Source organism: Amia ocellicauda, chromosome 7 (genome assembly GCF_036373705.1).
Source record: "Amia ocellicauda isolate fAmiCal2 chromosome 7, fAmiCal2.hap1, whole genome shotgun sequence".
NCBI lineage: Eukaryota > Metazoa > Chordata > Actinopteri > Amiiformes > Amiidae > Amia > Amia ocellicauda.
In genome coordinates this window covers 15811595-15838565 of record NC_089856.1, presented here as the reverse complement: position 1 = coordinate 15838565, position 26971 = coordinate 15811595, and the positions used below count along the sequence as shown (strand labels likewise).

At 40.5% G+C, this 26971-nt stretch overlaps 1 protein-coding gene and 1 long non-coding RNA gene across 4 annotated transcripts in view; one reads left to right on the top strand and one right to left on the bottom strand.

Moving 5' to 3' along the window:
- Positions 1-4193, top strand: part of ap2a1 (adaptor related protein complex 2 subunit alpha 1) — an 82122-nt gene extending 77929 nt beyond the window's left edge. For both annotated transcript variants that reach the window (XM_066708716.1, XM_066708715.1), the window contains one exon: positions 101-4193. In XM_066708716.1, coding sequence (XP_066564813.1) covers positions 101-178 — 78 coding nt within the window. In that variant the 3' untranslated portion in view covers positions 179-4193. The remainder of the gene's footprint in view (positions 1-100) is intronic.
- LOC136752966 (uncharacterized) lies at positions 3698-25614 on the bottom strand. Of its 2 annotated transcripts, XR_010817368.1 has the most exons (4): positions 25193-25614; positions 19927-20025; positions 4623-4800; positions 3698-3827 (listed from the first exon to the last, which is right to left on the bottom strand). It is a non-coding gene; the product is annotated as an uncharacterized LOC136752966 (long non-coding RNA). The 2 variants fall into 2 exon arrangements; XR_010817367.1 differs by lacking the exon at positions 3698-3827 and having other exon boundaries at positions 4344-4800; positions 25193-25604.
- Between the last annotated feature and the right edge of the window lie 1357 nt (positions 25615-26971).

Below are 26971 nucleotides of genomic sequence, written 5' to 3'. Positions count from 1 at the left end.
TACTAGGTCTTTCTGTATTAACTTTGATTCTCTCTCCATCTCTCCCTCTACCCCTCCTTCTCCCTCCCCCTCTCTCTCCACCCCTCCCCCTCTCTCTCAGATGTATCGCCTGACTCTGCGAAGCAGTAAGGAGTCTGTGTCCAAGCGGCTGTGTGAGCTGGTGGCAGAGCAATTCTAGAATGTGTCTGTCCCCACCCCCTACTCCTCCTCTGTAGCCCTTCCCCCTGCCGCAGCTCCTCCTCTGGCCCCTACCTCCTTCTCCTGCCATATTCCCCTTCCCTCCACGCTCTCCCTTGGGCCCGGCCCCCTTCTCCTCCAGCTCCTCGTCTCTTCCAGTTCCTCCTCTGTTCTTCTGCATCACCTGGAGTCGAAGAGACAAGCACGCACACACATACACATACACACACTCACATCTCTCACATAATCTCATACATACTTTCTCACACACTGACATACACACACATGTAACAGTGCTCATTGTATAATGAGCTCGTTGCAATGATATAATCCCTCTGAATTCAGTAGAGTGTATAAATAATCCACATCACGAGAGCAGTCTCTTGCCAGAGATGGCAAGTGTCGAATCCCAGCAGGGGCTCTGACCTGCACACGCTACATACATACATGGGGCACACACACATGCACTCACTTCAAGAGCAAAGATTAAGTCAAGACCAGGTGACTCAGTACCCAGCCTTCTAATTGAAATAACATTATGAATAAAAGCTGGAGCTTATTAAGGTCAATTTTCAATGCTTTTTGCAAACAACAAATGTATGAAACCCAGAGAAAGGGTTCTGATTCAGAATGCTCACTGGTGTGTTCTGTCTGACCCCGCAGCCAGTGCTCTCTTTACACAGGTAATTGTTTGATATCTGTATTTTGCCATCTGATTTAACCCACACTCGTCACACTGCTGAAACATACTTTAATATGCTTAGAAATCTTATTATTGACAATTAATATATCTTGATTTAATGTCTCAATCCATTCAGCCCCTCATATGGCTATAAACATGTCAATCAATCAAACATTCCATATTTTTTCTGGTATAGTTCCCAAGGTTGGCACAGAGAGCTTCACAGATTGCATAAGGTATTGATACAAATATAAAAATAAACACACACAAAAATCGTACCTTGTGGTTCCCCGCAATCTCTGGCCTCAATGTGACAATACCAAACTTGACCTTGCATTCATTATCCTACTCCTCAATGTCAAACTGAAAGGCAATCTGATTAGTGGAGGGCATTTCAGATGTAATTTTTAGTCCAATTCACATTCACATTCAAATCTAGCTTTATGGGCACAACCAGTTCGCACAGGTGGCGCCAAAGCATTGACAGACAGCGCAGAGGGGAAAATGGACAATAAAATATCATATAGAGTAAAAGAAGTTGGTCTATCGGTGTGGGGTCGTCTTTCAGTGCGGATTTTGGAGTTAAGTGTTTTCCAGTTGTGAAATTGGTCAATTTTTCCTTGGCGAGCGCAGGGGTTCATATCACAGTCCTGTAGTCTAGCAGTGCCCAACCACCGGGCCGCAGACCGGGACTGGTCCATGGCACATTCGCTAGCGGGCTGCACGGAAAGAATAAATACTTAATAATTATGGAAAAATAAAATAATAATTATATACAATTATAGGCTATTTGTGCAGTAATTACATTGAACTTTGTGCAGTCTGTTGTTCCTTTTCTCACCAATCTAATATCCCTGTTACGCCCACAACAGTTTACAGATACTTGAGTAATGCACGCACCACAAGTTCATCGTAGTCTGCGTGAGCTGTGTTGCCAACTTTGTAATAGCTAGCTACATTAGCTGACATGAATAAAAACAAACAAACGTCGTTGGAGAGCATGCTCCAAACCCCCTGTGCGTAGTATGTGGACATAGGCTATCTAACAAGGCAATGAAGCCCTCAAAACTGCTTCGGCACATCAAATCCAAGCACCCTGCACTTAAAGACAAACCTGTTGAATTCTTTGAGTGAAGAAAATGTAAACAAGAAGGACAGAAGCAAGTCTTGAAAGCCACCGCATCAACAAACGTGGCTGCACTGAGAGCGTCAGACTTAGTGGCTAGCCATATTGCTAAGGCCACAGAATTATTCAAGCCTTTGGATGATTAAATGTCAGGTAAATTGGATTGGTCATTCTGTGTTGGCATATGCATGGATGGGGCTGCTGCCATGACTGAACAGCTGTCTGGTTTCACTACCCGGGTTAAAGAGGTTGCACCTGAATGTGAGTCTACGTGTCATTCATAGAGAAATGCTGGCTAGCTGAAAAATGTCACCTGAATTTAACATCATTAAAGACCCACGAAGTGCGAAGCAATATATCCACGACCAATTTGTGAATGTCCCAGTTAAATCGTCCATGTCCGTGCAGGAAGAAGATCAACTCCTTGTGGTTGCAAATAACGGTGGCCTTAAAAGTATGTTTGAGATAACTTAATCTCTGCCGACCTTCTGGATTAAAATCAAGGCTGAATATCCTGAGATAGTTGCTTCCATTTCCAACATCCTATCTCTGTGAAGCAGGGTTTTCCGCAATGACGGCAACAAAAATTAAATTACAGAGTAGACTGGACATAAGGAACACCCTTTCGGGTGTCACTGTCACCCCTAGATTGCCGGGAAACAAGCTCAGGGCTCCCACTGATTCAGCGACATGGGGAGTTGCAATGTTTTTATTATATGGTCATTAGAGAAAAATATGCACTTTATGTTTGTATAATATCATCAGGTAAAATGTTATGAAAAAGTGGCTATACTAAACTTATAGGCCTAATCGATATTCCGGTCGTGTCGTGACCCCCTCCCCCCAAGACGCCCGGTCCGGGAAAATATTGTCTATATGAGACCAGTCCGTGGTGCAAAACAGGTTGGGGACCGCTGCTGTAGTCCCATGAGGCCTTGGGGAGGCATCCCTGAGCACCACCATTGGGTGGGAATTGCGGCACTGGAGATGCTGGGTCTGTGGGCAGGATCTGGTCGCCTGCTCTCACAATTGAAAACACATAATAATGGATAGCCTTTCTGAAACCATTCCTTACAGATAATAGCTTAATGTTTAGATCTGTGAAGAACTCTAGCAACTTCGCAAAGGGTGTTTTACCTAATGAAAATGGATTGATTGATTGATCGATAAAATAGCCTTCCCAGTCCGCTTCACCGGATCCTGCATCACCGTGTAATTTTGCCTGGTAGATGGTGGTGCTGATCATACCCGGACACCAAGCCCTGCCAGCTGGAAGTGGTTTGCCATCGCTACATCGCTTCGGAGACCCAGACCTCTCAATTAAGCCTCCAGACACACACTACATACACACACAATCATGCAGTACACACACATTCACACTCAAACACACACAGACAGCACACACATAGGCAACACACAGTTTACAAGATAAGGGAAACAATTTCTTGAGAATTAGTTGTATGATGATTATTATGATTTTTATTTGTATTTTGTGTTATTGATTTGTTGTGTTTACTTGAACCAAGTAATATTCATTTATATATATATATATATATATATATATATATATAGTTACAATGCAGACATTACTTCTGTGCACACCAGTCATTCCAACTCGATGTCATTATCGCAGGCCTGTAGATTTGCTGAATGTTGTTTGTAGGAGTTAAGTTGGGCTGCAGTGTTCCAGTGACTTCCCAGTAGGACCAGTGTTCATGTTTTCAGGTCTCTACAACAGGGTCCTGGAGAACTACAGTACAGTCCAATACTACAGGGTCTCCTGTGGAGTTATGGCTATTATCTGCTGGTGTTATTGCTCACAGTCCTGCACTATTATCAAATCTGAAAAAAAAAAAAAAAAATTGTCAGTACGAGGACAAAGGAGTGAGAGCAAGAGAAAGGGAAGATTCAATTTGAACTGAAGATGTATTTTAAAAATCAGTGTTTAAAGAGACAGCCTCCCCAGACCCCTTATAACACTGTTACCTCCCCTTGTGAAACTGGAACATTGGAAGTGATAGCAAAATAATTTTAAATCGCATACAGCTGATTGAAAATAAACAGACGCAAGATTTAGATAGTTGGCCAGTCTGTCTGTATATATCTGTAGTTGGTGTTTTTGCAGTGTCTGTATCAGTGAGAGCTGTGTAGAAATATCTTGTACTCTGAACAATGTGAAAAGTAAAAACTACAAGGTACTAAACCTGATTACTCTTCTCTGTGCATTTCTGAGTGTGGGAGTGAGAGTGTGTGTCAAGTGTGGGTGGTATCCTGTGTGCCTGCCTGTGCAGTGGCATGAACATGCACATCTGCGTACATAAACTATGACAACACAACAAGGGACACAGGCACTCTGGGTTAGATTAATATAAAGTTTATTGAATAGAGCACTGTATCTTTATAAACACAGACATTCTGTAATATAGGGATAGAATTCTACTGCTCAGGGAGAGGGAGGGAGGGAGTTACAAGGATACGAAAGGAGAGGAAGTTACAGAGGGAGGGAGAAAGATGCATGAGAGGGAGTTTCAAGGAAAAAGGGATGGAGAGAGACTAGGTTTGGGGGAGGGAGAAAGAGGGGGGGTTATTAAGTTATTAATTAATAACTACCCCATTCTTTAGCTACTTATGTCCCACCTCCCTTCCCTTTGCAGTTCTTCTCATTGTGCTTTGTTCCCCACCCCCATTTATCAGGAGGAATGGTCCAGTCCAGTGCAGTGTTGTTGCTGAAGGTGTAACGGTAGGTAGGTGCTGTGGTGCTTCTGATGCTGGGAAAGTGGATGACTGGAGGAGATGAGATGAGCAGCAAGGCAACCTGAGAGAGAGAGGTGGGGGGTGTAAATTCAGAGGTGTCATGCAGCAAAATAAATTTGGTGAGGCAGAAAAATAAAAATCATACAAACATTCAGTATTCCATGCCTTTCACTACATCTAGGAGTTTGTATTTATCAATGTTTTTAACCTTAAACTGTAAGGAAAGAAAAAACAAAGATTATGTCATTTACTATTTTTCTTTGATTTACACTTCTTAAAATTCAACATGACATTAACTTCACTAAATTGAGTTTTGTGTTTGGGTAGTGGGCCAACAGGTTCTGAAAATAATCAATACAGGGAGTACAAAAGCAGGATAAAAGAAGGTGCATTTATTTACAGTGTCCCTCACACCCTTCATACAGGATACAGTGACTCTCTATATCTATTTACAGTGAACATACAATAAGGCAATAATGTTCAAAGAGAACATTTAAGAAAAAATGTTTTTTTACCAAAAAACAGAAAATACACAGAAAAATAAATAGAAAAAACTCCTCCACCACTAATTCTGCAAATACTACAACTATTATTTTTCTGCTGTCATTTGATTGGGCAGGATTAAATACATTCAAGTTCTTAGCCAGCTAACTTAAGTTAACCTGCCAGGGAGCAAGTTTAAGATATTAGACATGTTTCTCTGGTAACATAGCTGGCTTAACTTTAAGCTCGCTTCAGAGAACAGAAAATTCTGTGTTTATGCCAAGTTATCCTAAAACTTGGCTAACCTAGTTAATGTGCGAAGTACGGATCCCATGTGTGCACCCATGAAACAAAACATTTACAAACATCACAGACCTCTGCCTTACAGGATTATTCTATGGCAGTGGTTTTCAACTATGGGGTGCCAAATATATAATGCACACTTTTGTCTTTTTTCACCAATTTAACTTTAAATATTGTTTTTTCCAGATTTAGTAAGTACATAAGCCGTATTACCCACATTGATAAATATATTTTTAAAAATAAATACTTAAAATAAATGCTAAATCTCAATTTTTTAAAAATAAATATTTATTGTTTCATTAAATATTTAGCTAAATCCTAAATATGGCCTTTGCAAACTAAACATTTAACTTAAATCTGAGTCACAAAATATATAGCTTTTAATTTTTGTCTAAATATAAATTTTAAATATAAATCTAAATGCTAAATCTTAATGTAAATGTTAAATCTAAAATGTTAAATGTGGAGTTAAATATATGATATAAATATATGGCTAACATGCAAATCCTGCCCATCTGGTGCAGGTCAGCCTTCTCACAGCAGTGGGATCATGGTATTTCAGTAAACCATGTAATGTGAGCTGCATTTTGGTGCATCGTCTATGGAAACGTATAGAGGACTTAATTCAAATGTTAATGCAAAATGGAACAACATTATGCAATCCCACAATTGCATAATCATGTTGCATTTACGTATGCATTTAGGACAAAATGAAAATAAATGCAATAATCCTATTTGAATTTTAATTTTCATATGCTAGTACTTACATTCGCAGACAATATTAAAATGTTAATGCAAAAGCCAATTGCATTTTCAAAAACTTCCCGCTTTATGGTGGACTTTATTCAAATGATAATGCATTTGTGAAAATAGAAGCAAAAACATGTCCTAGCTCTTATGCTGTTTTCTGGATAAAATGCAAATGGAAATATCAAATGCCATGGGGTGGAAAGTAACAAATTACAACTACTCTGGTTCCTGTAATTGAGTAGCTTTTTCGTGTACTTGTGCTTTGAGTATTTTTCAAAATTTGGTAATTTTACTTAAGTATGTTTTGAGTTTTAAAAAGGCATTCATTACAAGAGTACACATTTTGTAGGCTGTCAGGAAAAAAAAAAAAGTGGGTGACAGACAAATATACCAATACATGAAGGAGCAATACATTAAAATGTCAAGCATTCCGCCAACAACACTCAACAGGCCAATTACATTGCATGTCTGATGTTACGGTTGGTCAGTCCATTAATCAAAGATTTGAAGTCACTCATCCAATCCAGCAGCAGTGAGGTAAGTTAAATCGCTATCTAGCCACAAGTATTAATCTGTAGGGGTGTACATTTTTAATCGAAATTGAAGATCGATCGAAACCAGTGTTTCATTTCGACCATCAAATTTAAAGACAGGATCGTGATTTATTAATTTGGCTTTGCCAAACCAAAATTATTTCAAATTGCAGAAAATGAAAATGACAACAGACAATAAGTATCTCTGCATATGTGAATTTCTCCCACTTATCAGTTCTTAGGTCATTGAATATTTAAATTAAATACACGGCAACCGCAGTTTACCCATACGGAAATGAAATATATTGCAATATATTATAAAAATATTTGGACATATCATGCAATATAATGTAAAATATATTTAGTTCAAAATACATTTTCCTAAATTATATCTAAGATGCATTTAAGAATATATTTACATTAATATATTTCACCAAATGTATTTGTAATTTTTACAAAATATATTTCACAAAATATATTATTTCCAATTTCAATAAAACATATTTAACATTGTATTGTAGTGAAATGCCTCAAACTCAGTTATTGGAGGTATGTATGGTCTACTGGCCATTGTCTAATTTGACTGGACAAAGTTGGGGCCCAAGTTGGTAGTAGCTGGTTAGACTGGGCTCAGCTGGACTTGGGCTTTAGACAGGGGCCAATATCTGCAATTCTACAGACCTGTTCAATCAACTGGAATCTTCACTGCAGCTCAATTTGAAATAATGAAATACATATTAAACTAAATTAGTGAATAATGCGTTTAAAAATTAAGGGTGCCAAAACTTCAGTCTCAACTGTATATATACCAGTATATATTTTTTAATATTTATTACATAAATAAAAATATATATATTCCTAATATATATCCATCTATTGATCTATAATGAGTTTGAGCCATACAGGCTACAAACTGACGCGATGTGCTTGTTGTCAATCACGTTTGAAACCCTTGATACTCGGAGCTGATTAGAGGAGAGAGAGAGACGCGACAGAGGGAGGCGGGGAGAAGGTTTGAATGAGTCGAGCAGAAAGATGCAGATTTGGATAAATGGACGGACAGCTTTCCTTCTTGCTTTATGTTAGTTATGTAAAATGTTTTCAGAAAGACAAGGATAAAAGACTTGTTGCTGGCATGTGTTTTTTGGGATTGAGTCGCCGGCTCCAGTGTTTGTTTTGTTGAGTTTAAAGCAATGGCGATCAGGACCAGAGCTTCCACTGAAACCAGAGCAAGATGCCGATGGACAGGTATGAGAAATGAAATCCAGTGTTTTCTATTCGTGTGTAACTCGGGACTGTTTATGTTTTGCGCTTACAGTTATTCTAATGATATGGAAGTTGTACAGGTGATCAATCATTCAAAAACTGATATATTCTGATGAAGATGGCATGTCTATCAAACATTATTATTAGTATTATCTCTTTGTTTTCATCCATAGTGATTTTTCTGTGAACCAAATCCAGGTAAAATGCATAGTTTTGACTTGTCTAGTGTCAATACTTGATTTGTGTAAACATCACATACATTATTTGTATTCACCCCGCCATTGATGACAATGTTAATAATTTAAATTTCTCCTTACTAATTTATTTATTTTCACAGATCCAAAGAAATGTCCGGGAACTAAACAAGGGGACATCAGGAAGACTCAACAGAATATTCAACGAGCTTCATCACCGCTGAAGGAGGAGGACGACACAGCTCTTCATCTGACACTGTGTGATTTCAGTGTTAATTAAGCTTCATTACCCGCTGAATGAGAAGGAGGACACAGCCCTTCATCTGACATCTGATTTCAGTGTTAATGGCCCCGGTGCGGAGGCGATCATGTGCCGTTTTTATACAATCGCATGTGTTCAAAGTTTCCACTGGACTGTGCGCGTCTATAAGTCTTCTGTCACAATGCCACGCCCGGTAGCGAAGTCTGTCAAGTTTATTGTATTGAACAATTCAATAAATAGCACAGAGCAAGCCGGTGATGTCATAGGTTTTGATTGTGACTGAGTTTTAGTCGATAGTACTGTTCATTGTTTATTATTATTATAGAGTTTCAGTGTATTTTCATTTGCGTTAATTTCATATTATTTGTATGTGTTTTGTTTATTTCCATTTTAGTGTATTGTATGTTTTTATTACAAAAAACGTTATTATAAAGTATACTATTCTAAACTAAAAAGTTATGTATATCGCATTTGCATTGTTTTATTTGTTCTAACAAAAGTGTTTTCCTCTCTTTAACATGGACGTACACGGGAGCGTAAAGGGATAATGAAAAACACATTTTGTTTTTTTTCATTCATTATATACACTCACCTAAAGGATTATTAGGAACACCATACTAATACTGTGTTTGACCCCCTTTCGCCTTCAGAACTGCCTTAATTCTACGTGGCATTGATTCAACAAGGTGCTGAAAGCATTCTTTAGAAATGTTGGCCCATATTGATAGGATAGCATCTTGCAGTTGATGGAGATTTGTGGGATGCACATCCAGGGCACGAAGCTCCCGTTCCACCACATCCCAAAGATGCTCTATTGGGTTGAGATCTGGTGACTGTGGGGGCCAGTTTAGTACAGTGAACTCATTGTCATGTTCAAGAAACCAATTTGAAATGATTCGACCTTTGTGACATGGTGCATTATCCTGCTGGAAGTAGCCATCAGAGGATGGGTACATGGTGGTCATAAAGGGATGGACATGGTCAGAAACAATGCTCAGGTAGGCCGTGGCATTTAAACGATGCCCAATTGGCACTAAGGGGCCTAAAGTGTGCCAAGAAAACATCCCCCACACCATTACACCACCACCACCAGCCTGCACAGTGGTAACAAGGCATGATGGATCCATGTTCTCATTCTGTTTACGCCAAATTCTGACTCTACCATCTGAATGTCTCAACAGAAATCGAGACTCATCAGACCAGGCAACATTTTTCCAGTCTTCAACTGTCCAATTTTGGTGAGCTTGTGCAAATTGTAGCCTCTTTTTCCAATTTGTAGTGGAGTTGAGTGGTACCCGGTGGGGTCTTCTGCTGTTGTAGCCCATCCGCCTCAAGGTTGTACGTGTTGTGGCTTCACAAATGCTTTGCTGCATACCTCGGTTGTAACGAGTGGTTATTTCAGTCAAAGTTGCTCTTCTATCAGCTTGAATCAGTCGGCCCATTCTCCTCTGACCTCTAGCATCAACAAGGCATTTTCACCCACAGGACTGCCGCATACTGGATGTCTTTCCCTTTTCACACCATTCTTTGTAAACCCTAGAAATGGTTGTGCGTGAAAATCCCAGTAATTGAGCAGATTGTGAAATACTCAGACTGGCCCGTCTAGCACCAACAACCATGCCACGCTCAGAATTGCTTAAATCACCTTTCTTTCCCATTCAGACATTCAGTTTGGAGTTCAGGAGATTGTCTTGACCAGGACCACACCCCTAAATGCATTGAAGCAACTGCCATGTGATTGGTTGGTTAGATAATTGCATTAATTAGAAATTTAACAGGTGTTCCTAATAATCCTTTAGGTGAGTGTATATTACATTTTTAAAGCAATGTCAATTGTTAAAACATTATCATCATTATTTTCAAAAACTGGGACCTTGGAAGGTTTTACATTTTTTCATCTGCATTTGAAGAGGTTAAGGAAAGGACAAAGTTCAGAACAAAGCAGTATAAATACACAGAGTTAAGTAGTAGAAGGCAGTGCAAATTCCGTAAATAGTGCAATGGATAGGAAATGATCATTCAATAATCAGGTGCTAATACACAGAAAACCAGTTAAGAATAAGGTGAATGTTGGAACAAGGGATCTAGCAGACATTAGAGGAACTTCATTTTGTAGATGTTACAATTAAAAATACATTTTGAATAATTTTTAATTAGAATTCAGCGGTGAAGGGCAAAGATATTTAGACATTTCCTTATTAAAAAAGCAATGCTCTTTCTGAATCTGAAGTCAGATTTGAGCTGTGGGACATGGAAATAGGACTGAAATTGTGCTTGATGGAGAGGTCAAAGGTCACAATGAAGGACATTTTTAGATGGTGCATGTATGACTTCCTATATGTGTTCTATATTGACCAAAGGCCTATCTCCACTCTGTTAGGCTTATAGAGCAAAAATTGTTCACAATGAGAATTTGACCTGAAAAGAGAGGTCGAAGGTCAAAACCAAGGACAGTTTTAGACAGCCCACTTAGGGCTTCCTATATGTGTTCTATAGTGAAATTGACCCTATCTACACTGTATTAGGCGTTAGAGAGCAAAAAGCTGTCATAATGAGAATTTGATCGCCACCGAAAGGTCAAAGGTCAAAATGAAGGACATTTTCAGACAGCCCACTTATGGTTTCCTATACATGTCCAATAGTAAATGTGACTGTATCTGTAACCTGTAAGCAGTTATAAGGCAAAATAACATTCAGTTGACCTTTGAACCCTCAAGTAAAGGTGAAAGTTCAAACTTTTGTATTTCAAAAGAACACATTTGGCCTGCTTTATATGTGGCATGGTGCCCATTATGGATTTTGCAGTGTTTTCACATTACAATCCTGCAATTTCATGTTTGACCTTGAAAGAGGGGTCGTATATCAAGTTCAAGGACATCCATGGATAGAGGCTATCCTTACTGTACTTGTGTAAATTGTAAATTGGAATTTGTAAAATGTATTATTTTTAATTGCTATGTTTTAGTTAAATTTAATTTGTATTGATTGATGCCTTGTACTAAACTGTATTTTTGCACTGTTTGCTCTTATGTTGTAAGTCACCCTGAATAAGGGTATCTACCAAGAAATAAAAAAATAAAAAATAATAATATATGGTTTCCTATATGTGTTCAAAATATACCATAGGCCTATTTCCTCTCTGTGAGGAGTTATAGAGCAAGAAGAAAAAAAATATTGCATTTGACCTGAAATGAGAGGTCAAAGGTCAAAATATTTGACATTTTCAATTAGACCACTTATAGTTTCCTATACATGTCCAATACTAAATGTGCCTCTATCTTCAATCAGAAAGCAGTTATTAGGCAATATAACTTTTAATTGACCTTTGACCCCTGAAGGAAAGGTCAAAGGTCAAATTCAGGGGTACATTTTGAAAGCCCATCTTTGGTTTCCTATATGTATTCAATACATACCAAAGGCCTATTTCCTCTCTGTGAGGAGTTAAAGAGCAAAAAGTTAAGGTCAAGTTCCTATACATGTTCTATAGTGACTATCATCGTATCTGCCACCCATAAGGAGTTATAAGCCTTGAAAAATCAATATTTTTTGGGCGATATCCCATGATCCATAGCTCCGATCGTAAAACTGTTTGCAGTTTTGGAAACCTCATACACACTTTCCTATCTATGCTCCATAGTAACATTTATCAGAATATCTTCCTTCAAGGAGTAATGAGATGTTCAATATCTGAGAGCACCTTGCATCAGATTACATGATCAGTATCTGGCTCCAGAAAGGTCAAAGGTCAATAAAAAGGGCATGGTCAGATAAACCACTGTTGTTTTTAATAAAGCACGCTTCATTAAGGGGTTTGCTCACAAGGCTGCTCCACTGCACAAATTGACACAAAAGCACGTCGTGTTTCAGTGGAATACTGAATGTAAAGAAGCATTCAATTTCTTTTGACTGGCTTTATCAGAACCACCAATACTGACCTATTGAGAATGACCCAAGAGGAAGATGAGCTCGATGGGCTCTGGAGTTGGATGTATATAACTGGGTCATCAAACACAGAGCGAGAAAGAGTCATGCCAATGCTGATTCTGTCTCCCGTCGCCCACGAGATGTTAGCGATATTCTTACCAGAATGGTCCCAGGCATTGTCTGTCGACCTGCTTCAACATCAAAAGGAGGATGCCATACTATCCCAAGTTCGAGAATGGCTAATTCAAGAGAAAAGACCACCTCTCTGGACATTGAGGAGAAATTCTCCAACACTTAGAGTGCTGTGGAGACAGTTTCCTAAGCTGTGCCTGCAGAATGAGTTCCTGTGCCGGCGTTATTGCAACCGGCCAGGACAAGAATTCACCTACCAGATCCTCATTCCAGGACTTTTAATACCACATGTCCTGCAATATTTGCATGGCCACCAGTCAGTTGCTCATTTAGGTTATAAAAAGACTTTAGCTCGTGCACAGGACCATTTGTATTGGTCATTTATGGCAAGAGACATTGAGAACTACTGTCAACAATGCCTGGCATGTCAATCAAGAGCAGTGCCAGTACCAGTTAATCAAGCTCCGCTTCAAACTGTCCAGGCCTGCCGACCTTTTCAAAAAGTCGCTGCTGACATCACTGAACTTCCAATAACTCAGACAGGAAATAGGTACATCTTGGTAATTCAAGAATACTTTACCAAGTACGTTAACCTGTACCCAATGAAGGATCAACGTGCAGTCACTGTTGATAAGTGTATTTTCGAGGAATACATACGAGATCATGGTGTTCCTGAATACCTTCATACTGACCATGAAGACAGTTTGAGGCTGACTTAATTAGAGAGTTGTGTTCCCTTCTGGGCATTAATAAAACAAGGACTTCCCCTTATCACCCACAAGGTGATGGATTAATTGAACATTTTAATCGCACCCTGAAAGATCAACTTGCTAAGTGCTTGTATGACCAGCAATATTCATGGGACAGCCTCCTAAGCCAAATACAATTAGCCTATAACACTAGTGTGCATACCAGCACCAGCTACACTCCCTTCTTTTTAGTGCATGGTTGAGAAGCTCGTTTACCTGTGCATTTGATATTTTCTTGCCCTGAAGCCCCATCGACAGCTTTACCTGGAACACCTGCAGAGTATGTGACATCAGTTTGTCGTAAGTTACAAACTGCTTACCAAACTTCACAGGAACAACGTGACCAAGCTCACCTGCGGCAGAAAGCTCAGTATGACAAAAGAGTTAAATACTTACCTTACCATGAAGGAGAACTTGTCTAGCTGAGTGACCCTGCCAACTCCAGAAATAAGCTACCACCAAGCTGGAAAGGTCCTTGTGTCATTCTGCAGTCTCTACAATCTGAGGGTCAAGATAGTGTCCTGTATTGCATCAGAGACAGGCACTTTCCTGATGGGCCGACTCAAGTGGTGCACCACAATCGGCCTATGTGACTCCTACATTTCCATGTCATGTAGACAGTCCTGCGATGCCTGCACCTCTTCAGAATCCTGTGCCCGTTCAGTCACACGCACCCACCTGCAGTAACAAAGCTTTCTCTCCCCCAACCCCCGAGTCTCCCTATTTTTCTTTTTCAGACATGCGACGCCGCTGTAACACTTAATCTGCTGCTGTGCCATCTGCAGCCCAACCTGCGTCGCCTGCTGCTAGTGATCGGAGGGATGTCCTGCCTTCATCCATTCTGTTGTCACCGCATCAGGATGGTCCCTCTGCTGAGATAGCCCCTCACTGTACAGACACTGACTCGTTTGCCTGCCCATTTCAAGGACTTTGTTCTTAAGTGATGTCCTATTGTTGTTCTGCTATTCTGGAGTTTTCTGGGTTTGTTTTTCTTTTCATTAATGCCATAGTGAAACGTGGACGTTTCTTACCCATGGTGGGACTAATGTGAGACACAATAACCAATGTAATAGTGGGTTTATCATTTTAAGTTTGCTTTTTCAATGGAGGTTCAATTGAATTATTTTAGTACCTGAATGGCCTCCATAGTCAGATAAGAGAGGGGAATGCTGGGAAGAGGGTAGAGGAGAGGAGGAGGAGGCGGAGTGTAAAACGGAGCGAGTCAGAGATTTTTCTAATTTCATGTCACCATAAAGTGTGAGAATATCTGCTGTCGCTACTGCATTTCCTTCCTGAGTCCCAAAACGTGTACGGAGCCTGCTAATAAATAAACTCCAGTACGGACGTTGCTGTACAATCCCGTGGTCCTGCCTGTTTTATCGCCCATGCTACCGACACAAAGAACGAGAGGTAACCCACGGTCTTAATAATAATAAGCAGAAAAATAATAAAGAAAACAAGTAATAACAAGATCTGTGTTTTTCAACGCAGATAATAATAATAATAATAATAATAATAATAATAATAATAATAATAATAATAATAAAGAAACTGAGAGATAACAATGTCTGCGTTTTACAAGTGTAGGTGCTGTAGGCTAATTTCATATATATCGATCACATTACATTGCTACGAACTTGTGGCATCATTGTGTGTTAGAACGCAAAAATGCCAGTCCTTGTGCCAAATCATCACTATACAAACAGAGAGCTTAACTCACATTAATTGCACCTATTATGAGTGTGTGTTTACGTGCTTGTGTTCCCTGTACAGTGTTTACAGTGAACACTGTCATCATACAGTTAGGTGCAAAAATATTTGGACAGTGACACAGTTGTCATCATTTGGGCTCTGTATGCCACCACAATTGATTTTAAAGGAAACAAAATCCTTGGTTGCAAATCATTTGCAGTCAATGACTGCCTGAAATCTGGAACCCACAGATATCACCAGATGCTGGGTTTCTTCCCTGGTGATGCTCTGCCAGGCCTGTACTGTAGCTGTCTTTAGTTCCTGCTTGTTCTTGGGGGGTTTTGCCTTCAGCAAGTGAAAAGCATGCTCAGTAGGATTCAGGACATGTGATTGACTTCCTTAAAAAAGAATTGGGTTGCTATCACAGTATGCTTCTGGTCGTTGTTCATCTGCACTGTGAAGCATCGTCCAATGAGTTTTTAATCATTTTGCTGAATCTGAGCAGATAATATAGCCCTAAACACTTAATAATTAATCCTGTTGCTTTTGTCATTGTCATGTTATTGTTAGGAATATTAGGGGGCCAAGCATCTAAGTTACTATTGTAATTAGGCTTCCAGGTCCAGGATGGCTGGAAGCCTATTGTTGTTATGAGGATTTGTATTACGCTTCCAGGTCCAGGATGCCTGGAATCCTATTGTTGTTGTAAGGATTGTTATTATTATTATTATTATTATTATTATTATTATTATTATTATTAGGCTTGCACGTCCAGGATGCCTGGAAGCCTATTGTTTCTGTTAGGATTTTTATTATTAGGCTTCCATGCACAAATATTATACTTCACTGACATTGAAATACACACTTCAAGTGACAAAATATTGAAAAACTCAAATCTATACTACATTGGATTAGAATTGAAAAGTACACATTTAATAACACATGCATTTAAACTACAAATGCCTGTTCAAATCTGAAACCTACTGATACAACATGGAAGCCTTAAAAGTTGCATGCAACTTCTAGTTATTATTATTATTATTTTCCTTCCGCCAAAAGTTCTAATGCCCCTAAAACGCTCATACATGCATGAAAACTCACGAAACTCACAAGTGTTGTAAGCGCATCTTATACCTAAAAATCCAGTGAAAACTACACGTGTTGGTCACATGGTGCCACCGCCATGTTGCGATGAGTGTCGAAATTGTGAAATGCTACAAAAATCTTCTTCTCCAAAACCAATGGACACATGCATATGCCACTTCATACACATGCATACCTTATGCCCTACTGTTACGCTTGTTCATCAGAAGTTGCTCGGTCTCACGCTTTGTCCGGCAGGCTGCATTTTCTGATTCATGCTTTGGTGCCTTCTACTCCAAGACACTTATACCCACTGTGCCACAAATTGGTATGCATGACAGTACTACAGAGTACTACCAAGGTTGTTAAAGGTGAGTTGCCCCAGTGAAAAACATGGGTGCAGTGGGCCAATGAAGAAAAATGTATGCGCCGCCTCAGACAAGTTACACATTTCCTGGACACTGGAATGCAGTACACACATGAAACTCTGCACATGTGTGTATGCCTCTGCCATGAAGAGAAAAACAGAGAATGAAGTTTGTGGGGTACATGGTTTAGCCGTAATGTTGGATTTAACATGAATCCGCGTGCAAATATGAAAAGGGTTACTACTCCAGAACGATAAAGCCCAGTGCCCTGAAACTGTGCATGTATTACATAGATACTGTAATCTATCAATTGTGCAAAAGGCAAGTGACTGCGTGCAAAAACATGGCAGCCACAAGCAAATGACTGAGCATGTATGCAAAATATGCATATTTATAAAAGCATGAACTTTGACCCAAAAAAACCCCATGAGCCATATTCAAAAAGTCACCAAACTTGTGTGGGGGAAAAATATAGAAATTATATTCTGCCTTTGTCCTTGGTGTGATGTTACTCCTCAATTGGTTATCAGCAGTTCACATTCCTTTCTTGCAACGTATTAACTGCAAATTACCTTATAATGTAATTGGCAATGTAGAGGTTAATGATTATTATTCATGAGTATTGATTATAATATTGATAAGATGGGAAGGCTTAGTTTAGGATGCCAATGAAATCACTGCTAGTTATTAGAAATGACCATTCAGACACTGTTTGTAAAATATTAAGGCCCCTAGGACGTATATACCAGAGGGAGTATAAAAGCTTTGTTCTGTCTTAAAACTTTTGAAGAACAGTGTTATGCTAGCCTTAAATCTTTTGAGTTGTGTGTGACTTGATCTTCCCGTGCACGTAATAAATTCTGATTAGAACTCCCGACTCCAAAACTTTCTTCTACCACACTTGGTACAATAATAAATTACAATGTTATGCTTGATTGTGGTGAGTTTTGTCACCAACAGGGACACAGTGTGGTGGCCACGATGCTGAAGGTCATGTCACATGCAGCAGTGAATATCTACAGCACAGTTAAGCCTATGGTTCTTAAAATATCAGTGTTTAACACTAGTACAAACATCTGTCAAAGTTGAAAAAGCCAAGTTGATTGGATAAAAAACATGGCTGCTATACACCAATGAAAATGACAGCTTCAACCTTACACTGACATTCGTTATGTAGATCTCTACCTCCATCATGTGGACAAACTTGGAAATTGCATTCTGTATCTACAATGCAGAAAACTTGCAACATTCAAATGTCCATAAAACGCTCATACATGCATGAAAACCCACGAACCTCGCAAGTGTTTTAGACACCACTTATACCTACTAATGCAGTGAAAACTACACGTCGGTCACAAGGTGCTGCCGCCATGTTGCGATTAGAGACGAAATTGTGAAATGATACAAAAATCTTCCTCTCCAAAACCAACACACACATGCATATGCCACTTCATACACATGCATACCTTATGCCCCACTATTACGCTTGTTCATCAGAAGCTGCTCGGTCTCATGCTATGTCCGCCATGTAGCATACTCTGATTCAAGCTTTGGTGCCTTCTACTCCATGCCACTTATACCCACTGTGCCACAAATTGGTATGCATGGCACTAGTACAGAGTCCTACCAAAGGTGGAAAGACATGGGTGCTGTGGGCCAATTAAAAAAAAAGTATCACATTATCTCTACACTGGAATGCAGTACGCACATGAAACTCAGCACCTATGTCTATGTCTGTGCATTGAACATAAAACCTGCTACTACTCCAGAACTCTAAAGCCCAGTGCCCTGAAACTGTGCATGTCTTACATAGACACTGCTATCTATCATGTCTGCAAGAGGCAAGTGAATGTGTGCAACAACATGGCAGCCACAAAAAATGACTGTGCACGAATGCAAAAAACGCGTATTTATTAAAGCATGACATTGACCCAAAAAAAACCTATAAGCAAAATTCAAAAACTCACCAAATTGTGTGAAGCAAATATCTTATGTGTGGTGCCCAGAACTGTACACAGTATTCCAGATGAGGTCTAACTAGCGCATTGTACAGTCTTAACACTACTTCCATTGTTCTAAATTCCACACTTTTGACAATATAAAATTGTATAGATATAGACTTATCAACTCCTTTATTACACGATTTAAAAAGTCTATTCTAAGCAGATTGTTACTTCAATTAAGGTTCAATTAATTAATTGAGGGGTCCTCCAAGACCAGGATTGGGAACCACTGTTCTATGGAGTGTTACTACTGGAGAGAAAACTACAGAACTGGCTATTTTGTGGTAAGTAAACAGAGATGCTATATACTGTAGTGTGGTAGTAAGTTCTAAGAGTAAGTGAAAGAAATGTGCGTGCACCTTAACTGTAACAACTCGTTTTTTCACAAAACCTAAGTTACTCAATTTAACAACCGCCCCCCCTCACAAAGATGGCTTTTCCATCCCAAAATGCACTTTTTTTAGACTGTCTCTATATGTTACTTCCCACATCCAATGTTAAATACCATTCAAATTAAAAATAATTTTACATTGTATGAAATAATTTTGCACTATAAAACCCATTGGATTATTTTTCTTAATTAATAAAAATGTATAAAGCAGTTTATGTTTTGTACGGAACACACCGAAACCGCCTATGTCACTTAAGTTCAAGCTATGACATCAACGGGCCGGTATCAAGGGGGCGTATCTAAAATTATGACAGACAAATTAATTCTCATATGATAAAATCTGGTTTCATTGCAGGTTTAATTATAATCTGTTTTACTGATTATTACTTGATGTTATATTGATTAGTTTATGGATTAGTCATGAATTCACTGGTAGTTCAAGAGGCAATAAATGGTATATAGATTTTGTTTTATTCAAGATTGATTTAGTAGTGGGTTTAAAATATTAGTGGATAATATGAATTGGAAATAATGGGGGGTGGAGGGTAGGGGCATGTCATGATGCCACTGAGTAAATAACAGATTAATCATTGACTGGACACTACAGCACATTAATACTGACTGACTGAACACTACAATACATTAATACCGACTGACTGGACACTACAGGCCAATAGCAGTGTGGAGTATTGGCCAGGCCTCTGGCCTCCTGAGTGGAGGTTTGTGAGTTCAATCCCAGGTGTGGGTGGGGGGAGCGGCACTGCTGTTGTACCCTTGAGCAAAGTATATTACCTAGATTGCTCCAGTAAAACCCCAGCTGTATAAATGGGTAATTGTATGTAAAAATGAGATGATATATTGTAACAATTGTACTTTGACCTGCATAAGGCATCTCTTAAGAAGTATAATAATTAACACTTCATTAAACATGAGTCTTTTCATTGGCTGCAGTAACATAGCATTGCCAGATGGTGGAGCCAAATTACAGAATTGAGGATTTGATTCTGCAATACAGGCAGGAGGCTTACTGACAGAATAAATTACTGACACTCACCCAGTGTTGTCGTCTCCCTATTTCTCTCCTGCTGTTTTCACACAGGTCTGGAACGCTTCTATCAGCTCCTTACAGTTCTCCTCCCCTTTCGCCTTCACACTGAGAGAGAGAGAGAGAGGGGGGTTAACAGAGAACTACAATTTACAGCATGCACCAGGGCTTGGACGCACAAAGGGTGAGGAGTGGTTGAACTGGAATTACATGGGAGTTATATTTATTAAATTGTTCTTGGGTACTGTACTGTAGTGTAGGGTAAAGAAATGTAGACAGACTGGACACTACAGTACATTAACACTGATTGACTAGTCACTACAGTAAAATAAACACTGATTGACTGACTGGACACTACAGTTCTTTAACAGCGACTGACTGACTGGACATTACAGTACATTACCACTGACTGAGAGCAATGGAGGAATGAGGGGAATGGTGGGGGGTGTAAAGTGTGAGGGAGGTGCTGGTAGCAAATTCTCTCCACCCATTTTCCCACCTGCCCCTTTCCCTCCTTCCCTCTCTTGCTCTTTCACTCCATCGCTCTAAGCAAAGTTGTCAGTGTATATTTTGGAAACAGCAACCTCAGATAACCTCTCTCACTCTCTCAAATTCAAATTCAAAACAACCGTTATTGACATTAGTATAAACAAGTACTGCCAAAGCATGTACAATACACTCTCCATCTCTCTCTCCCAATCTCTCTCTCACTATCATTCCCTTACCACTTACTTATCTCTCTTCTTCTCTCTCCCTTCCTCTCTCCTCCCCCTCATTCTCTCTCCTCCCTCTCAATCATTCCACTCTCTCCCCCTCCCTGGCTCTCTCTCATCCCCTCTCTCCATCTCCCTCTCTATAACCCCCTCTCTTTCTCCTCCCTCTCTCTCTCTAATCTGGGTCTCAGTCAGACAGCTGTGTTGTGATGTCAGCAGTGACCTGAACTCACAGACAGCATCAGGACCAGAGAGAAGGAGAGGGGGTGGGAGAGAGAGAGAGAGAGAGAGAGAGAGAGAGAGAGAGAGAGAGAGAGCGAGAGAGAGAGAGAGTGGAGTAGAGAGATGGGGAGAGGGGAGAGAGGGGGAAGAGGAGGGGGGTTTTGATGACTCAGCACCCTCCCTTCCCATCGTGCATCTGTATGTTGGTTTAACTTTGGAACACAAGAGGCTGATATATTGACAGTGTGTGTGTGTGTATGTGCACTTGTGTGTCTATCTGTCTGTGTGTATTATGTTTCTTTATGTGTGTATTTATGTGTGTGTCTGTATGTATGTTTACCTCTGTGTGCGTGTGTGTGTATGTGTGTGTGTGTGTGTATGGGTGTGTCTGGGTGTGTCTTTGTGTGTGTGTGTGTCTGGGTATGTTTGTGTGTGTGTGTGTGTGTGTATATAAGTGTGTGTGTGTGTGAGTGAGTCTGTGTTTGGGTGTCACTGTGTCTGTGCAAAATGTCTGTAAATTGCATAATTTGTGCATTTATTTTTTAATTAAGTATTTGATCCCCTATCAATCAGCAAGATTTCTGGCTCCCAGGTGTCTTTTATACAGGTAACGAGCTGAGATTAGGAGCACTCTCTTAAAGGGAGTGCTCCTAATCTCAGCTCGTTACCTGTATAAAAGACACCTGTCCACAGAAGCAATCAATCAATCAGATTCCAAACTCTCCACCATGGCCAAGACCAAAGAGCTGTCCAAGGATGTCAGGGACAAGATTGTAGACCTACACAATGCTGGAATGGGCTACAAGACCATCGCCAAGCAGCTTGGTGAGAAGGTGACAACAGTTATTCGCAAATGGAAGAAACACAAAATAACTGTCAGTCTCCCTCGGTCTGGGTTTCCATGCAAGATCTCACCTCGTGGAGTTTCAATGATCATGAGAACGGTGAGGAATCAGCCTAGAACTACATGGGAGGATCTTGTTAATGATCTCAAGGCAGCTGGGACCATAGTCACCAAGAAAACAATTGGTAACACACTATGCCGTGAAAGACTGAAATCCTGCAGCGCCCGCAAGGTCCCTCTGCTCAAGAAAGCACATGTACAGGCCCGTCTGAAGTTTGCCAATGATCATCTGAATGATTCAGAGGAGAAATAGGTGAAAGTGTTGTGGTCAGATGAGACCAAAATCGAGCTCTTTGGCATCAACTCAACTCGCCATGTTTGGAGGAGGAGGAATGACCCCAAGAACACCATCCCCACCGTCAAACATGGAGGTGGAAGCATTATGCTTTGGGGGTGTTTTTCTGCTAAGGGGACAGGACAACTGCACCGCATCAAAGGGACGATGGACGGGGCCATGTATCGTCAAATCTTGGGTGAGAACCTCCTTCCCTCAGCCAGGGCATTGAAAATGGGTCGTGGATGGGTATTCGAGCATGACAATGACCCAAAACACACAGCCAAGGCAACAAAGGAGTGGCTCAAGAAGAAGCACATTAAGGTCCTGGAGTGGCCTAGCCAGTCTCCAGACCTTAATCCCATAGAAAATCTGTGGAGGGAGCTGAAGGTTCGAGTTGCCAAACGTCAGCCTCGAAACCTTAATGACTTGGAGAGGATCTGCAAAGAGGAGTGGGACAAAATCCCTCCTGAGATGTGTGCAAACCTGGTGGCCAACTACAAGAAACGTCTGACCTCTGTGATTGCCAACAAGGGTTTTGCCACCAAGTACTAAGTCAAAGGGGTCAAATACTTATTTCCCTCATTAACATGCAAATCAATGTATACCTTTTTTGAAATTCATTTTTCTGGATTTTTTTGTTGTTATTCTGTCTCTCACTGTTAAAATACACCTACCATTAAAATTATAGACTGATCATTTCTTTGTCAGTGGGCAAACATACAAAATCAGCAGGGGATCAAATACTTTTTTCCCCCACTGTACACTCACCTAAAGGATTATTAGGAACACCTGTTCAATTTCTCATTAATGCAATTATCTAACCAACCAATCACATGGCAGTTGCTTCAATTCATTTAGGGGTGTGGTCCTGGTCAAGACAATCTCCTGAACTCCAAACTGAATGTCTGAATGGGAAAGAAAGGTGATTTAAGCAATTTTGAGCGTGGCATGGTTGTTGGTGCCAGACGGGCCGGTCTGAGTATTTCACAATCTGCTCAGTTACTGGGATTTTCACGCACAACCATTTCTAGGGTTTACAAAGAATGGTGTGAAAAGGGAAAGACGTCCAGTATGCGGCAGTCCTGTGGGTGAAAATGCCTTGTTGATGCTAGAGGTCAGAGGAGAATGGGCCGACTGATTCAAGCTGATAGAAGAGCAACTTTGACTGAAATAACCACTCGTTACAACCGAGGTATGCAGCAAAGCATTTGTGAAGCCACAACACGTACAACCTTGAGGCGGATGGGCTACAACAGCAGAAGACCCCACCGGGTACCACTCATCTCCACTACAAATAGGAAAAAGAGGCTACAATTTGCACAAGCTCACCAAAATTGGACAGTTGAAGACTGGAAAAATGTTGCCTGGTCTGATGAGTCTCGATTTCTGTTGAGACATTCAGATGGTAGAGTCAGAATTTGGCGTAAACAGAATGAGAACATGGATCCATCATGCCTTGTTACCACTGTGCAGGCTGGTGGTGGTGGTGTAATGGTGTGGGGGATGTTTTCTTGGCACACTTTAGGCCCCTTAGTGCCAACTGGGCATCGTTTAAATGCCACGGCCTACCTGAGCATTGTTTCTGACCATGTCCATCCCTTTATGACCACCATGTACCCATCCTCTGATGGCTACTTCCAGCAGGATAATGCACCATGTCACAAAGGTCGAATCATTTCAAATTGGTTTCTTGAACATGACAATGAGTTCACTGTACTAAACTGGCCCCCACAGTCACCAGATCTCAACCCAATAGAGCATCTTTGGGATGTGGTGGAACGGGAGCTTCGTGCCCTGGATGTGCATCCCACAAATCTCCATCAACTGCAAGATGCTATCCTATCAATATGGGCCAACATTTCTAAAGAATGCTTTCAGCACCTTGTTGAATCAATGCCACGTAGAATTAAGGCAGTTCTGAAGGCGAAAGGGGGTCAAACACAGTATTAGTATGGTGTTCCTAATAATCCTTTAGGTGAGTGTATATGTGTATGTGTGTGTGCATGTTTGTGTCTGTTTGTGTGTGTATGAGAAATAGGTGAGAGAAAGAGAGAGATACAGACAGAAGAGAGACATACTCAGATACAGAGCAAGTGAGGAAGGGAGGGAGGCTGGCCACATTCCTATAGTTTATTCAGACATCTGTATTGTTGTGCGAGAACATGTGCACACTCACTCTGTGTGTCAGGGAGTGTGAGTGTGTTCGAAATCTGGTAGTAAGGTCTGACCTCCTGAGAAATAGACCTTTAAAGATGCAATGTGACACTGTGGGGTAACAGGAGACGGAGTAAAGACAGCAACACACACCAGGGGGGTAGTAGAGGAGTGAGGCAGAGAGAGGAAGAGAAAAGAGAGAGCGAGAGAGAGAGAGCGAGAGCGTGTTCTTGATGTTCTTGTCTAAACTTAGAACCAGTCTGGAGATTCAATTACCCCAAGCTGAAGTGGCAGAAACTTTTGTATACAGCCCTCACCACCACCCCCCTCCTCTCTCATGTTTTACACACTGAGTCATGTCTGGTTGTCAGAGGGGACTTTGATAACAGACTTATCTCATAATGATTTAACAAAAAGCTACTGCTTCTGCTACCACTACTACAACTGCTACCACTACTGCTACTGCAAAATTCAGTTTTTATAATACTGCTTGGTTACACCTATGTACTGTATTATAGCATGTATACACTACACATTGTACTGTACTGTAACATACTGCACTGTACTGTGCTATAACACTGCACTGCACTGTAACACACTATCTGTACTATAGCACACTGTACTATACTGTAACACTGTAATGTAGTGTTACACACTGTGCTATAACACACTGTAGTTTAATACACCATGCTTTACCCTAATAGACACAAACTAATTTATAGTGACATAAAGTGATAAACCAGTTACCGGATCTGTCTCTCTCTCTTTATCCCTCTCTGTTTGTCCTTGTTCTGACTATTGAAAGTCACATATGTCTCTCTGTTACCACCTGTCACCCTTCTAGTCAAGTCTAACAGCCCCCCCACTAACACAGTCAATAGTCAACAGATCCTATTCCAGAGTGTGAGTCAGTCAATCAGTCAGTCAGTCAATAAATCAGTCAGACACATAACAATAACAGCAATAATAATACAAATAATAATAAATCACAATATCATTACTCACCATTTCTCCATCTTGGTCTTCAGCTCCTGGCATTTTTTGGGGACCTCTGCCTCCCCCACACCCTCCCCTGCCAGCATTGGCTCAGTGTTGGCTTGACTGTCAGACATGTTCAATCCCAGAGAGAGTGGAAGAAAGAGAGAGAGGGAGAGAGAGAAGAAAGAGCTTGCTAAGATTTTTCAGTGTAGCTGGTCCCTTGTCTTTCAGAGCAAATGTCTGTGTGTCTGTCCTGCTGTCTGTGCATGTCTCTCTGTCTGTGCGTCTGTCTGCGTCTGTCTGTGCATCTCTGTCGTCTCTCTGTCTGTGTGTCTGTCAACGTGTCGATAAGCCCTGGGTGTGTCTGGAACAGGGAATGGCAAAAGAGAGACAGCGAGAGAGAGAGAGAGAGAGAGAGAGTACAGTTGACTGTGTAGCACACAGTTTAGTAGATTATCTCGAGTGAGCAGATCCCTCTCTCTCTTTTTTTAGATGGGCCTACCTCCCACCTACCCTCCCTCCCTCCCTGTAACCCTCAAGCTCTCTCTCACGCTATGTCAGTGTGCTTCCTCTTTCTCCTTCTCTCTCCCCCTCTCACTCTCTCTCTCTCAGTCCAGTGTTTATATAATATATTTTTTTACATTATGTGTGTTCAGCCAGTCAGTCTGTATTAACATCTCTCTCTCTTGCTCGCTTGCTCTTTCTCTGCCTCTCCTTCTCTGTAATGTACTGTAATGTCCAGTCAGTTAGTGTGTCTGTGCTATATTAACTCTCTCTGACTGTCTCCCTCTGTCGGGACAATTCAGTGTATTAACACTGCAATGAGAGAGAGAGAGAGAGAGAGAGAGAGAGAGAGAGAGAGAGAGTATTAGTATAGACTAAATAAGTAATAAGGAAAGAGAGATTGAGAGAAAGACAGGTTAAGTGTCTCTCTTTCTCTCTCTCTCTCAGTTCAGTTGATAATAATGTGTAATTTGGTGAGAAAACACAGGGGGCAGAGACTCGCTAACATGTTTTCTGAAAACCACACCCCGTTCAGCATAAGTGTGTAAAGGGGAGGGGCATTGCCCATGGGCGGGGTTTGGATACTTTCAGAATTCTTTGTGGGAGTGGTCGGCATGTTAACCTCTGAGTGTCTGCCTGAGTTGCATTCCAGAGGAAATTTCTAATATTTAGTCTGCATGTCAGAAGATCTTATCATTATTCTTCCGTTATTATTCTTCAAAACCAACTGTAAACAATTGTATCGCTGTAATGGCCATTCACCAGTGAATCAGTCGATTTCCATGATTTTACCAAGTTTTGACCATATTTTGTAGTGTTTTTACCATGCTACAGCATACTACACTAACATATTACCATGTTTTTAGCATGATACTTTAGTTTACTGTACACTACACCCTAAGATATGTTAAGCATACAGTGAATATCAAAAGTCTACAAACCCTTACTGAAAATGCAGATTTTGTTGATGTAAAGGCTGAAATCAAGACAAATCATGTCACCTTTAACAAGATCTTGTACCCATTAATACTTAAGTGAAACAAATTATTATTATTATTATTATTATTATTATTATTATTATTATTATTATTATTATTATTATTCAACTATTTGAGAGTGCGGTTCCGGGGGCCGACGAAGTTCGAACAGTTCGAACTAGGATTCTGGCGACCAGGTGGATGTGCGCATGCGCCTGCAGAAATCCCCGCCATCTGCCTACGGGAGCGTGTGATCACTCGCTCGCGGAGCAAAGCGCGTCATAGTCAATAGAGCATGCGCGCTGCTGCAAACAGCGAATTGAGT